The 12723-nt window shown below is 38.2% G+C and overlaps 2 protein-coding genes across 6 annotated transcripts in view; both read left to right on the plus strand.

The window, feature by feature from the left end:
• FGGY (FGGY carbohydrate kinase domain containing) overlaps window positions 1-8129 on the plus strand; it is a 401184-nt gene extending 393055 nt beyond the window's left edge. For 2 of the 3 annotated variants that reach the window (XR_004955141.1, XR_004955142.1), the window contains exons 19-21: window positions 187-288; window positions 6326-6369; window positions 7547-8128. The gene's annotated coding sequence lies outside the window, so the exon portion shown is untranslated. Of the gene's footprint in view, window positions 1-186; window positions 289-6325; window positions 6370-7546 lie in introns of all 3 variants that reach the window. The other variant, XR_001598827.2, reaches the window with a different exon arrangement.
• Window positions 8130-8166: 37 nt separating this feature from the next.
• The window catches only part of HOOK1 (hook microtubule tethering protein 1), a 50615-nt gene continuing 46058 nt past the window's right edge, over window positions 8167-12723 (plus strand). Inside the window, exon 1 of one of the 3 annotated variants that reach the window (XM_016159893.2) lies at window positions 8167-8487. In XM_016159893.2, the coding sequence (XP_016015379.1) occupies window positions 8425-8487 (63 nt within the window). In that variant the 5' untranslated portion in view covers window positions 8167-8424. The other 2 variants (XM_016159894.2, XM_016159895.2) reach the window with 2 other exon arrangements.

Consider the following 12723-nt stretch of genomic DNA (forward strand, 5'->3'; position numbering starts at 1 on the left):
TAATTATTCTTCAGAAAAATCATCTGACATTTATAAGAAAATTGTATTTGAAATAATAGTTCAAGCTCGTCTTCAAGTAAACAATGTCAAAAGCTGAATACATTTAGTCTCTGAGTCATCTATTCTAGTCGTTGACCCTCAGTCAGCATATTTTCTAACAGGTAATAATTAATTTCATTCATCTAGGCATGATGGAATCGCTTGCTTCATAATGTTGAACAAAAAGAATCTTGCCTGAAGAAATATTTCAGTAACAAGGGAAAATATAGAAAAAACAACTGAAGAATTGTAAGTGCAGTGATTATATTTAAAACCAATTCTTACCACAAAACACACAAAAGAACACAAGGAAACTTTTGGAGGTGATATGTTTAGAATCTTGCTTGCTTGATATCATGGGTGTATTCATGTATCCAAACTCATTTAAATGCATATATTAAATGTGTGTAAATTTTTAAATATCAATTATATTTCAATAAAGCTTAAAAAGCCATTTATATCTCCCCCAGAGGGTTCTCCTCTTCACATCTGGAAAGAGATTTCTGAAATATATAACTTACTCATTATATGAGCTTGGGTACCTCTTACACATCAGTTACCTCATTTCTAAAATAAAGATTAAAAGTATTACTTGTCACATTTTTAAGGTTAAGTGAATTAGCATAGATGAATCACTTAGAATTGTGCATAGCACCTATTAAATACTCCATAAATTTTACTATTATTATTATTGTTATTTATTTATAGCCTCTGGATTGGATATCTTCTTGGTTATCAATCGTGTTCATACAAAACATTGTTACAATGTGAAGTCCCTTACTTTAATGAAATGTATAAGGCTAAGCCCTGATCAGTTTTTTTTCTTTATGATTTGTTTTATTTTGTTTTTAGGATCTCTAGAAAACATTTCCAAATTACATTAGGAAGTATTTGTTTATTTGGTTAATTTCCTACAACTGCTCACATTAACAAATCCTTCATACATATTTCCTGGCATTTCCTTACAGCCCAACTTGCTTTTTCTCAAGGTTAGGAAGCTCCCCTCTTCTACTGTCCTTCATTGATCTGATACATTACTTCTTTTTGGATTTGGTATTTTAAGATTCATTATATTCTATATGAGTTATATATCTAACACATAGAGAGTGAGCAAGATATATTTTCTCAGGCAAACATCACTTTAATGTATTTTCAGTTGATATACATGTGGAGGTTTCAGAATATCTATAGTTTTCTCAATTTTTAATAAAATATAAAATATAATATATAAAATAAAAATATATAAAATAAATATAACATATCATTTACCTAATACAGTGATCTCTTCTCTTTAGAAATTGTGCTCTTATCATTTTTGTGAATCCTGTCTCGTGAACATTATTTCATCTACTTTCCATTTATATAGTGTAAATGAAAGAACTTCTTGTTTTAAAATATTAATTTTCGATACCCTTGCAAACAATAGGAAGTACCTCGGGTAACTAAGATTGTAAAGTTAGATTTTGCTTGCTTTTTAGAGACAAACATCTGTGGATTAAATGATTAGCCACTATGTGTCACTATTTGGTCTTTATTTTTAAAATCTGCTTACATGGATTAGAAGGAATTTTGTATATGAAAAAAAAACAGGTCACCAGAGGAGACAGAGTATGGATTATCTCTTCTAACAGAGTGTAAAATGATGACATGCTTTGTGATTTACTTAGATAACTGACAAAGTACAGGATTTATATCTTTAAATGATATAGGTTGGTTACATTATCATTACATTTTTACTAAATGTCTATTTTTGTTACCTATTGTTTTTAACTTTTTAAAAGTATACTTTGCTGTATACAATTAATTTTTTTTCATTTGAGTTACTTAGAATAAGATAAAATAATTATGTCCAATTTAATTTGAGTTGGAGCTTTGGGGTGAGTTTAAACATGCTTAATCAATGAAATGGTTATACTCATTTTGACTCATTAAAAGGTAAAGTAAATATTATTTCCCATCAGTTTAAAATACTTCATATTATTGCCTTGCATTGCGATTTTTCTTTTTGTAACTTTTGTTTCCCCAGGCACCTCAGTCTTAAGTACTCCATAACAGCATTTTTTAGTTGTCTAACAGCAAGCCCCTACACATTACTGGCTACAACCTCTTTCCATTTTGGAGCCTTCTTGATGCAAGAACAAAGAACGCCAACATTCTGCCTCTGTGACCATTTTAAATTTATAGTCATAACTATTGATACAGTTACTTGTCCATGCTTGTTCTGATACCATGCTTTACCATCCTGAGCAATGGCACCCCTACCTCCACCCAGAATAATTGTGGACTCTACCTTTGTTCAGAGGATACTATGATGTGATGCCCAGATCCCCAACATCTGGAAGTGTGGTTGGCAGACGGCCATCAGCTTTGGTGATTTGCCTTGGCTGTCACGCCACCTTTCCAGGGCAGCCTGTATCCAATCCAATAACTTGTCAGTATGAAGGCACAATGACCAGGTCCCCTTCATCCAAACTCAGACAACTTGGAAGGGCCATCCCAGCTTCAGAACTCCCCAGGGGTTGGTTAAGACTTTCATTAGGACTGTACCACAGCCTGCTTTCTCCCTCTGCTCACGTCTACTTCCCTTCCTTTCCTTCCACAGCTGTTATCCCCAAGAGCACTTCTTAATAAAACTCCTGCATGCTAATCTCCATCTCACAGTTAACTTCCTGCAATTTTTTCTTATAGTGTAATTTTAAAATCTCTTCCACTATAGATGTACATTCTCTAGTGTCAGAGATGTCCTCACACTTATTTTGAACTTGAACTTGGCTTGAACTTAATCTTAGAGTAATCTCTCTTTGGGCAGTCCAAGATGTTAGTAATAACCACTTTTAAGCATTGAACTGCTTAAATTAAACACTGCATTAAAAGGCGGTGTCATTAGTGACATAAAATCTCCTAAAGTCAAGCCTATAAACACCCCAGAGGCAAGATTCTCAGTGTCACATACAGTCTCCAGATGAGCATTAATTTCCTAACAGGAGGCAGTTCCTGGCCAGAGTGAGGAGTAGAGAAGTATTCCATTTTATATACAGTGAGAAGGAGTCCACATCCTCGATCCTCTTTCTCTAGTTTCTACCTCAATAGTCAAACTGGCTGAAAACATAAAGACATGAGGGGATGAAGTTCATCCCAACCCCAGACCCACTGATTATCCATATCAATTCTGTTCCACATTGTCTCTTTATCAGAATGCTAAAGCTTACCATGGTTAGTGTCTAGGACTGGTCTTGCTTCCCTAAACTCAGTACAGCATTTAATAGAGCTAGGCATTTGTGCCCCACTGTGGTCATAGGCCTAAGAATTAGAAGCTGTTTTAAAATATTAATTTTAGTCACCATCCTTCTTCCCTAGGACTCTACCTAGGGTTTGTAAATCTCCTTTCCCAAGGCCTGGAAACTATTATTGCAAAGCATCTCTAAGATTCTGGAAATTCTCACAGTCTAGAAGTATCTGATGTATTTAACTGCCTTTTGACCATGATGCTCACCAGATGGAGCCTGAGTTTGCTTATCCTTTGGATATTGTAACTGAAGGCAAGTCTTGGTATCATCCAGACAACCAAGTTAACCTCTATGGTAGATCTTACATTGTTCTAACTTCTCTTCATTGCTGAGATCTAGCCTATATTGCATTTCTTTCCTTTCTCTCTCCTTCTCTCCCTTCCTTTATCCCTTCTCCCTTCCTTCTACCTTAAAACATCTGTAGGACTTCTGTTTGGGGGATTATGAAAGGTATAGCTGCACCTACGCAATGCTGTAAGGATCCTCTGTGCGTGGGCCCAATAATTTGCTTCAGGAATGACTGTTTTGTTGGTGAGGTCCACTTGGACTGCTTGCTACTGATATGGTCACTCTGCTAGTATGGCTGCTCTGTCTAAATGTCTGAATCTAGCCTGTCCAGGCCAGAGTTTTCTTCTAGCTGGTGTCCACCCTCAGCCATTTGGGGTATCTAGATATCAACAAGGAAGACCTTAGGCTTCTCCATTTCTTCACTCCATCACTTGTATGTGCAAAGCATGGACTTCCTCTTGACAAGTAGAGCCTACTACATTTCTAATTATAGTACCTAATTAGGGACTCTCTTCTCCATCTACTTACATCCCAATCCATAGCTAAAAATCTCATCCTGACCCTGTTTTTCCCTCTCTTAAAAATAGTTTGGTTTTATTTTCATTGAAAAGGTAATATTTGTCCATTTTTGTGAAATTGGAAAAGATAATAATCATGAAGAACCTCTACTAATAATATATTTTCTTTCAGGTTTTTAAAAGATCAGTACACAAATACACACACACACACACACACACACACACACACACACACCAAGACATCCACACACTGTATATAATAGCTGAAATGTGCTAAGTAACTATAATGAGCTAGAGTTTCTATTAAGCATTTATATGCATTTGATACCCACAACAATCATATGAGATTGTGTAGAAACAATTGTTTTTATTTTTGCCTGTGGAGGCATCCATCTCCGCACCCCCTATCTACAAAGGGAAACCACCCTGTGATTTCGCTTTGGGTCTGCAGTCTTGGTGGCACAGCCAGTCTAGGTGCTCTTTCCTATTCTGGCAAAGGGTTGGACACATATCCCATGAAAAACCAGTCGTACTTGGATCTTGACTAGAATGACTCAGAAAGACTTAGCAACTATTTTGTCCTGTTTATCCACCTAGTGCTGTCCCAAAAAGACTTCCCATAGTTTTGCTACTAGGTTTAATGAGCTATTCTGTGGCCTGCCTTTTCTCATGATGGGTTCCTCAGATTTTCCTTACAACAACATTGTTTTTTATAAAGTTATCTAATTTGATTTCTCACACACACCATCAAAAAAAAAAAATCCCTAACCAATACAAAAATATACAGAAATAGATAGGTGTTATTCTAGTTTACAGAGACTGAAACTGTAGCTTAATGAAATTAAGCGACTTGCCAGGCAATAAGAAGAGATATCAAGTCTCTATAACACTAAAAGTGGTGCTTAATTTTAACTAACTCTCTTCTCATTTTCTGTATAGATAACGTAGATGTAGGAGTGTGTGTTCTTATATATATTCTTCCACAGTTGAGATCTGACCATATTCGCAATTTTAATCATTTCCAGCCTTTAGTTTTTTTGTCTAGTAATAAAATTACTTTAGAAAATGTCAAAATTACTCAAAAGTACAAAGAAAGTAAAACGTAACCATTATTCTAAAACCTAGATAACATCATACGACTATGAACATTTGGGTTTATTTCCTTTAGTCTCTCTCCCTCTCTCTGTGTATGCACATGTACACATGTATAAATAAATATAACATATTTTTATGTATACATATATAGATATATATACATATATATAGATATATATATATCTCCACTCACATACATACACATAGACAGAGACAGAGAGATCCATACTGTATGTATAGATTGGTATCATCACTTTTTACTTGTAACATTATTTTGTAAGCATTTTCCTTAGCAATTAAACTTCTTTTAAAATATTTTAATAGCTACAATATAGTTCATTGTATGGACATACCCTATTGTATTTAATCACTCCTTTTTCAGACATTCAATAGCTGTTTCTTTTCTGGCTTTTAAAAATTGCACTGTAATCAACAACTTTGTAGGCATCTGATTATTTTCTCAAACTAGATTCTGGAAAGAAATTATTGCCTTAAAGGCTTTGAACATTATAAAGACACTTGATATATCCTGTCAAAAAGTTATCAGAAAAATTGTTCCAATCTACAATCCCACAACTAGTGTTTAAAAGTTAGTTTCACCCGACGGTCCTAACATATGTGCCAACTTTTAGAAATGAATACCAATGTGTAGAAAATAGTAGCCTACCTTGTATTAAACATTTCTTTTGAATCTTTTTTTCTGATTATAAAGTAATATAAGCTAATTCCAGAGATTGATAAAATTAAAAATTACAGAAAATAATCATGCCATCCATACATGAAAATGACAGCCATGTGACAAACATTTGTCTTTTGTGCACCTATCAAATACATAAGTAATATTTATAATGTGGAAACCTTATGACTCATACTTTTATATCTAAATTTTTAATTTAATGTTATATATAATGAAAATTTTATTACCAAATATTCCCCCAAACTATTATTCCACTAGTTGCCAACTATTCTATCTTACGAACCTGCGATAACAGAGTTAACCTTTCATGCTTACTGGACATGTATTGATCAGTATATACGGAATTGCATTACATATTATTGTTCATAACCTTTGACTGCATTTTTTTATGATTTCAACAGAATTTATGACAAGAAGTGGAATTATGAACTCAAGGGTTTAAATAGTATGTACATTTTAAAGTTTCTTAATAAAAAATTAGAAAAAAATTTACATTTTTCTAAAATGCTTGTTTCAGTTGTGTATGAAAGTGCACTTCACTCTTCTTAGCATTATTTTTTGTTTGTTTTATTTCAACAATTCATGATTTGCATTTTCTAACTTTCATATTTGTTTGAAATATTTGGATTTCTTTTTTGAATCCACTGATCATGTTCTTTGCATTTTTTTTTACATTAAATTTAGTATTGTGAAGAGAATTGAGCACCCTTCCCTGAGAATCTATTCTTGATACAGAGCCCAGCTTCTTAAATATTTTGAGTAGTTCAACCATCTGCAGCTCTTGGTGATAAGGATCCTCATATGCTTTTAAGCATATATGACTGTAGTAACTAATGTTTGCAAAGGAGTTTTAAATTCATAAAACTCTTCCACATCCATTATCGTTTTTGTCTACCTGTGAAGTAGACGGGGCAAGTTAGTGTCAATGGCATTATTTTAGGAATGTGGACGTTAGGCTCCACAGAAGAAAGCTATCTACAGCCAGTGGAGAATGAACTCAAGAGTCTAACCAGGTCAATTCCTAGAACTTTTACTTTTCATTAAGCCTTACTACAAATGTTGGTAATGTCCAGACATATAAAATGATTCTATATGGAGAAAGAAAGTTCTGGAATAATGTTAAGGGACTCAACAGCAAATGCATGTACTGTATTTTTAGAATGAGACTGATTTACATTTAAGGGCTTTTAATTGCAGTCATCCATCAGTTTTAAACTTTCAATGTCTAAATATAAAGACGCAGCAATATAAATGAGCCAGCTGCATTTTTTACACAGAGCATGAATTGATGAGTTTATGAATGAGTGATGGAATTCAATAGCAAGAGTAAGAATATTCTAGTCCATTTCAATTGCCCTAAGCCACATGTCAGTACCTTGGAGAGCTCCCAACTTGAGCAGACCCTCCCCCAAAAAATTCTCAGAAAAGACGAGATTTTAACTGCCAAAGGAAAATAGGAAGCATTGCACATTGATGTCCTCCATGTTTTTTGAAAAGTAAAACAATTTTTTATTTTCCTACCAAAAAATGGTCTTCCTTTTTGCCCCATTTAAAATTGTCCATGGTTTGTGATCCTGTAAGCGCTCGATTTAAGCAGCTTTATGGTATTTCTCTCTCCACAGGAAACATTTCTTTGCCACGTCTACAAATTAAAATATCCTTTTTCAGTAAGCGCTGGGAGATAATCAGCTTTCCTTATCTCCACTGGTTTTTATTCAAAGGAAAGATTAAGGAAGCAGACTGTGGGTCTCCACAGGTGTAGCCACAGGTGTAGCCAGGAGCTGCCCTACAGCGAGGTAGGAGGCGGAAAGAAGCCTGAGCCGACCCTACAAACGTTCCGGGCTTCCCTGCCGCTTCTGCCCTTGGGGCTGCGCGAGCGTCTGCTTCGCTAACGTCCCGCCGCGCACGCGCGCTCCTCGCCCCCGCCTTCACTGCACCTGCCAGGTCATAATCCCCTTCCCACCCGCTGGTGCCCGCTCCCGGAGGCTCAGTCTTGTCTCTCGTTGATTGGTCAAGAGGGCGCGTCCAATCAACAATCCCTCCTGCGCCACCTATTCCCGCTCTTCCCGCCCCCTCCCCGCCCTCCCCCTCCCCTCTCGGGCACTTTACCTTCTTTGTGACTGGACTGACTGGTGCGCGCCCAGGTCTCTCAGCGCGGCGGGGAGAGGTGTGCAGTAGTGGGAAGCAGCGGGGCGGGGAGGGAGGGGCGGGGAGGCGAGAGGTGGGGCGGGAGGAGGCGGGGCTCAGGTGCGGGGCAGCACCGCCCGCGCCAGTCGGGGAGGGGGCGCACGGCGGAGCGGGAGGGGCGGGGCCGGGTTGCGTCGAGGAGGGGTTTACGCCGGCGACGTCTGCAGCGCGAGGCTTCGCGCGTGAGCGGCGTGGGCGCTGGGCCTGGCTACCGAGCTTTTCTTGGGCGCACAGATCGTCGACGCCGGCTCCTGGGGGAGCGCGGGTGGGGGAGGCGTCAGGGTCAGCGGCGTGGTCTACGGCGGCCTCAGCCATGGAAGAGACGCAGCCGCTTCCGCAGTCCGAGCTGCAGCTGTGCGACAGCCTCATCATCTGGGTGAGTACCGAGGGCAAGGTGGGCCGAGAAGACGCAACGACTTAACCTGGGCGTCCAGTTTTCCCCAGGTGGGCTCGAGGAGTACCAGGGGCCGCCTGCGTCTTGGACTCAGTGCATTGCTCTCTGCGCCTACGGCGTCCTTGACCCAGAGAGTGCCACCTGCGGGTCGCGGGGCAAGTGTGTGTGTGTGTGTGTGTGTGTACGTACGTGTGTGTGTACGCGCGCGCGCATTTATGGGGGCGAGGGTGGGGAAGGGAGCTCTGGGGGACGGGACTAAGGAGTCTTATCTTAAACCCCTGACTCCTGACAGCTGTGGCTGGAGCCAAGCGCCCATTCCCTTTACTCCCCCCTGTCCCATTTTCTCTTTCTGCTCCGCATCCAAGCCCTAGGCTTTCTAGGTAGCAGACACTCTCGCCGTCCATCTTCTGTGTTACCTTCCCAGCGGGACGTTTGTGCCACTTGGGAGTGAAGACCCCCTCCGAGAAAAGCTCTAGTTGGAGCTTCCACCCCAACCACCTTGCTCTACTTGTGCACAGGTGGCCAAGGGGTGATTTTAGTTCCTGTATCAGTGTTTCTGCACGACCCCAGGTCATTTGATTTTGTAGAAGCCGCTTAGAAGAGATGTGTACATGTATTTCCTCTGTGGAGAAAAAGATATGTTAAGGGTGGGGGTTCTTAATCATTTTTTCTGGTTATCCCTACCCTCCCCCCACCCCCCTCCCAGCGGACAGGCACTTTCTTTAAAAGAAAAGCTTGGCATTTTCGTTTATACTTTAGCTATGCTTAGTATTTCTATTAAATTGTGTTGAGTTTGGACAGGTAGTATCTGTCCCTAGTGTTCCCGTCAGCAAAATGATGTCTAACCTTTTGGAGGTGCTCAGCGATCAGAAAGCTGACATGATGTGATTTCTCATCCATGTTGGGCAAGGTTGATGCTGGATGATCCACAAGGTGTTATTAATGATGCCCATCTCCAAAACATTGTTTAGTTTTGTGTACGGGAATGTGTGCAGAATGAAATGTAAACAGATGGGATCATGAGGCGGTAATTGGTTGATGAGATTCCCAAGCGATCTCTTAATGCGTGTAATTCAAAAGAATGAGGGAAGGTTTCTGGCAGTGAATGAACTGTATTAAAAATAACCACAACTTAAAGCAACTTTTTCACTTTGGAGGTTATTAGCTTTCTCTAAGTGTATTGCAAATGTTTAGGGTTTCTGAGTTAAAAGCAATTAGCTAACTATTCATTTGTATTTTCATTTAAAATAAGTATTGAGGTTTAGATGCTCTATTTAAGACTAATGAAACAAGGCAACATTACTTTTAATGATGTGTTTTGTTAAAACAAGTTACTAATTAAAGGGTGTATCTTAATCTGTTAACATTGTTTCTCTAAATATCTGACTTAAATAGTAACCTAGTCTTTATGATGTCATCGACATATATGAAGTGGTGGAGAAGCATAGGATTTCTTTGAATTGTGCTGCAATATTTTTAAATATTGTGTGACTACATCCATTTTTTAACCAGTATTTATTGAGTCCTACTTTGTACAAGGCACCGAGGAAAACAGATATCAAGATAATCAAAGAACTTTCCATTTTAATGGGAGTGGTACACATAGCTGTATATTTTGACAATGGAAGGCAAAATTTTTTAAAAACTCCAAAAATGTTATAAACCAAATAAATGATAAGGAGTTATAGATGACAGTATAATTGGTTGCTTGCTTCTCCAGTTCTCTTGAGCTGCAGAAACACTGTGGAGAAAATGGAATTATTATGCAGACTGTTGCCTCTACAAATGCTACTTCAGCCAAATTCACCTGTTCCCATAACATTTCCCAGCTTTATGATTAAGAATAACCACACAGTTCCTCTCACATTTCTCTTTGTAAATTTTTATCAGTACCCCCAAGTGAGTCCTCAACTCTTCTTGCCCTCTAGAAAATGACCTCCTCCTGTCTTTGGCTCTGACTCTAGATCTCATCCCTACCACCTCTTCTAAAACTTTGCACTGTATTTCCTCTTTCTGTATTTACAACTTCTTTCTCTCTATGGGGTCCTTCCTCTCTACATGTAAACTTGTTAAGATCTCTATCTTAAAAAGAGAGAGTGAAGAGCTACCACTTCCTATTAAAACCAAATTGCGTTTCCTCCTCTCTTTACAAATTTCTTGAATTTTTTCTACTCCTCCTTTATACTTTTTGAATTTTCATTCACTCATCAACTCACTGTACTTGAGCTTCTTTTTTTTTAAGGCCTCTACTTACTTACTTGATTTGGCAAACTGATAACTGTTATATTATCTTTATGTTATTTGATGGATCCTTTGTGAAATTATTTTCTGCCTTAAGTTTCTTTGGTGTACCTGCCCCTTGGCTTTTCTTTACCTCTCTGGATGAGTCCTAGTGAACTTTCCTGTCCTGTTTTGCCTTCGCCAGCCACTGCGTTACTGATATTACCTCACCTTCCTAAATTTCTCCAAACTCCCCTTATGTCATACTCTTCCATGCCCACTATGCTACATTGACTTTATATTTCTTGAGGACGTCAAGCCCTTTTTTTTTTAATACATCAGGATTTTTAATTTGTTTTCCCTCTCCCTATAATATTTTCCTTTTAGTCACTGGCTGGCTTCTCATTATTCAGTTCTTGGGTCTGTTATTTCTCAGAGAAACTTTATGAAAGTGAATGACCTATTTATCCCCCACTCCTAGCCCACTATAACCTGTTAACCACTTTCTGTTGTGTCTGTAATACTTAACACTTTCTGAAGTCATTCTGTTTGCTCCTTGGGGTCAGAGCCCTATCTGGCCTGTTTTCTGCTCTAACCCCAGGATCAAGAACTGGCTAGGATCACCAGTAAAACATGGAATCAAAATGGTGATAATAAATATCCTTGTCTTGGTCCTGATCTGAGACCAGCATTCCACTATTCAGTATTTCACTATTAAGTATGTAGGTTTTTATAGATACTCAGGGTGAATTTTGAACTGTATCATAGAAGATTGATAGTATTTAATAAGTAGGAGATATGAGTGTTCCAGACACAAGGAGTAACCCTTAGCAGTAAGAAAATTGATCTCCTTTGGCCATTGTTGGTTGACCAAAGATGGAAAGGAGGAGGTGGAAGTCGTGTTTGTCAGGATATCCCTGCTCTCTTACTGTGCCCCCTGCCACGCTATGTAATGTCACATGTTGAGGGAAAGTAATAAGAGATACAAGAATAAGAAGTTATAATAGGGGCTAAATCATGGAGGTGAGAAGGTTCTTTCATCACTGGACATTGTTGTGGGACGGTAGAACCGCCATTAACAGAATTAGAGTAGTCAGCAAGAAAAACTGGTTAGGTGAAGAGATGATGCTTTTGGAAGTTTTTAAAAAGTTAGTTTTATGGTTTAGAACTCTTCTTGAAATAACTAGTTCTTAGAAATATTATACTGCTCCTTAGCAAAAAATTGAGGACTGAGTGATAAATTTGGACATCATTTACATGGCGGAAAGAGTATATTAGAGTTTGAAGTATTCGTCTGAAGGTAAATTTAATTCTGCCTCTTGGCTCTGTGAATTGGAATTTGAAAATCTTTAGAATGTTTACTAATCTTTACTAATTGGAGGGCTGGACTATATTTTTTTTAATGGTTCCCAGGTTCTTGCATTCTTTGACTTTACAGGCAAGTGAAAGAAAGACTAATATCAAATATCTGCCCAAATTAGCAAAGAATATTGAAGGCTGAAACATTTTAAGATCTTAAAATTCAAAACAGTGATCTTTTTTTTCTGAAATGAGCAGCTAGAAAAGGAGAATATGACAGTGCAGTTGACCCGATTGAGTTTTGTTTGGTGATCAGTCCACATATCTGATTATTCACTTTATTTAAAAATAAGAAGAAATCAGAACACTGTGCTGAGTGGTGGAAGCCCTATCTGTCCTCTTTGGTTCACTCACTAAAGACTTTTGCCTCTTCACCTCTATGAAGAGTAGTGTGAAAAAATACATTTTCTTTTGTCCCTTTGTTTTGGTCACTCTCCACACTGAGCCCTTTAATTAATCTACTCTTCTTGGTTATAAAGTCTTTCAGTTTAGCCAAATGAAATTGCATTCTCTGTTATCTAATTTATTTTGCAGCTAGTTTAACATCTTCCAAGACACACTCCAATTTCCATGGCCGTAAGAAGGAGAAATCGATCCTAATCTGGCGTGGTGGGCAACTGGGCAACCACTTAGCACATG

This window comes from Rousettus aegyptiacus, unplaced genomic scaffold (assembly GCF_014176215.1).
Source record: "Rousettus aegyptiacus isolate mRouAeg1 unplaced genomic scaffold, mRouAeg1.p scaffold_m13_p_1, whole genome shotgun sequence".
Lineage (NCBI taxonomy): Eukaryota > Metazoa > Chordata > Mammalia > Chiroptera > Pteropodidae > Rousettus > Rousettus aegyptiacus.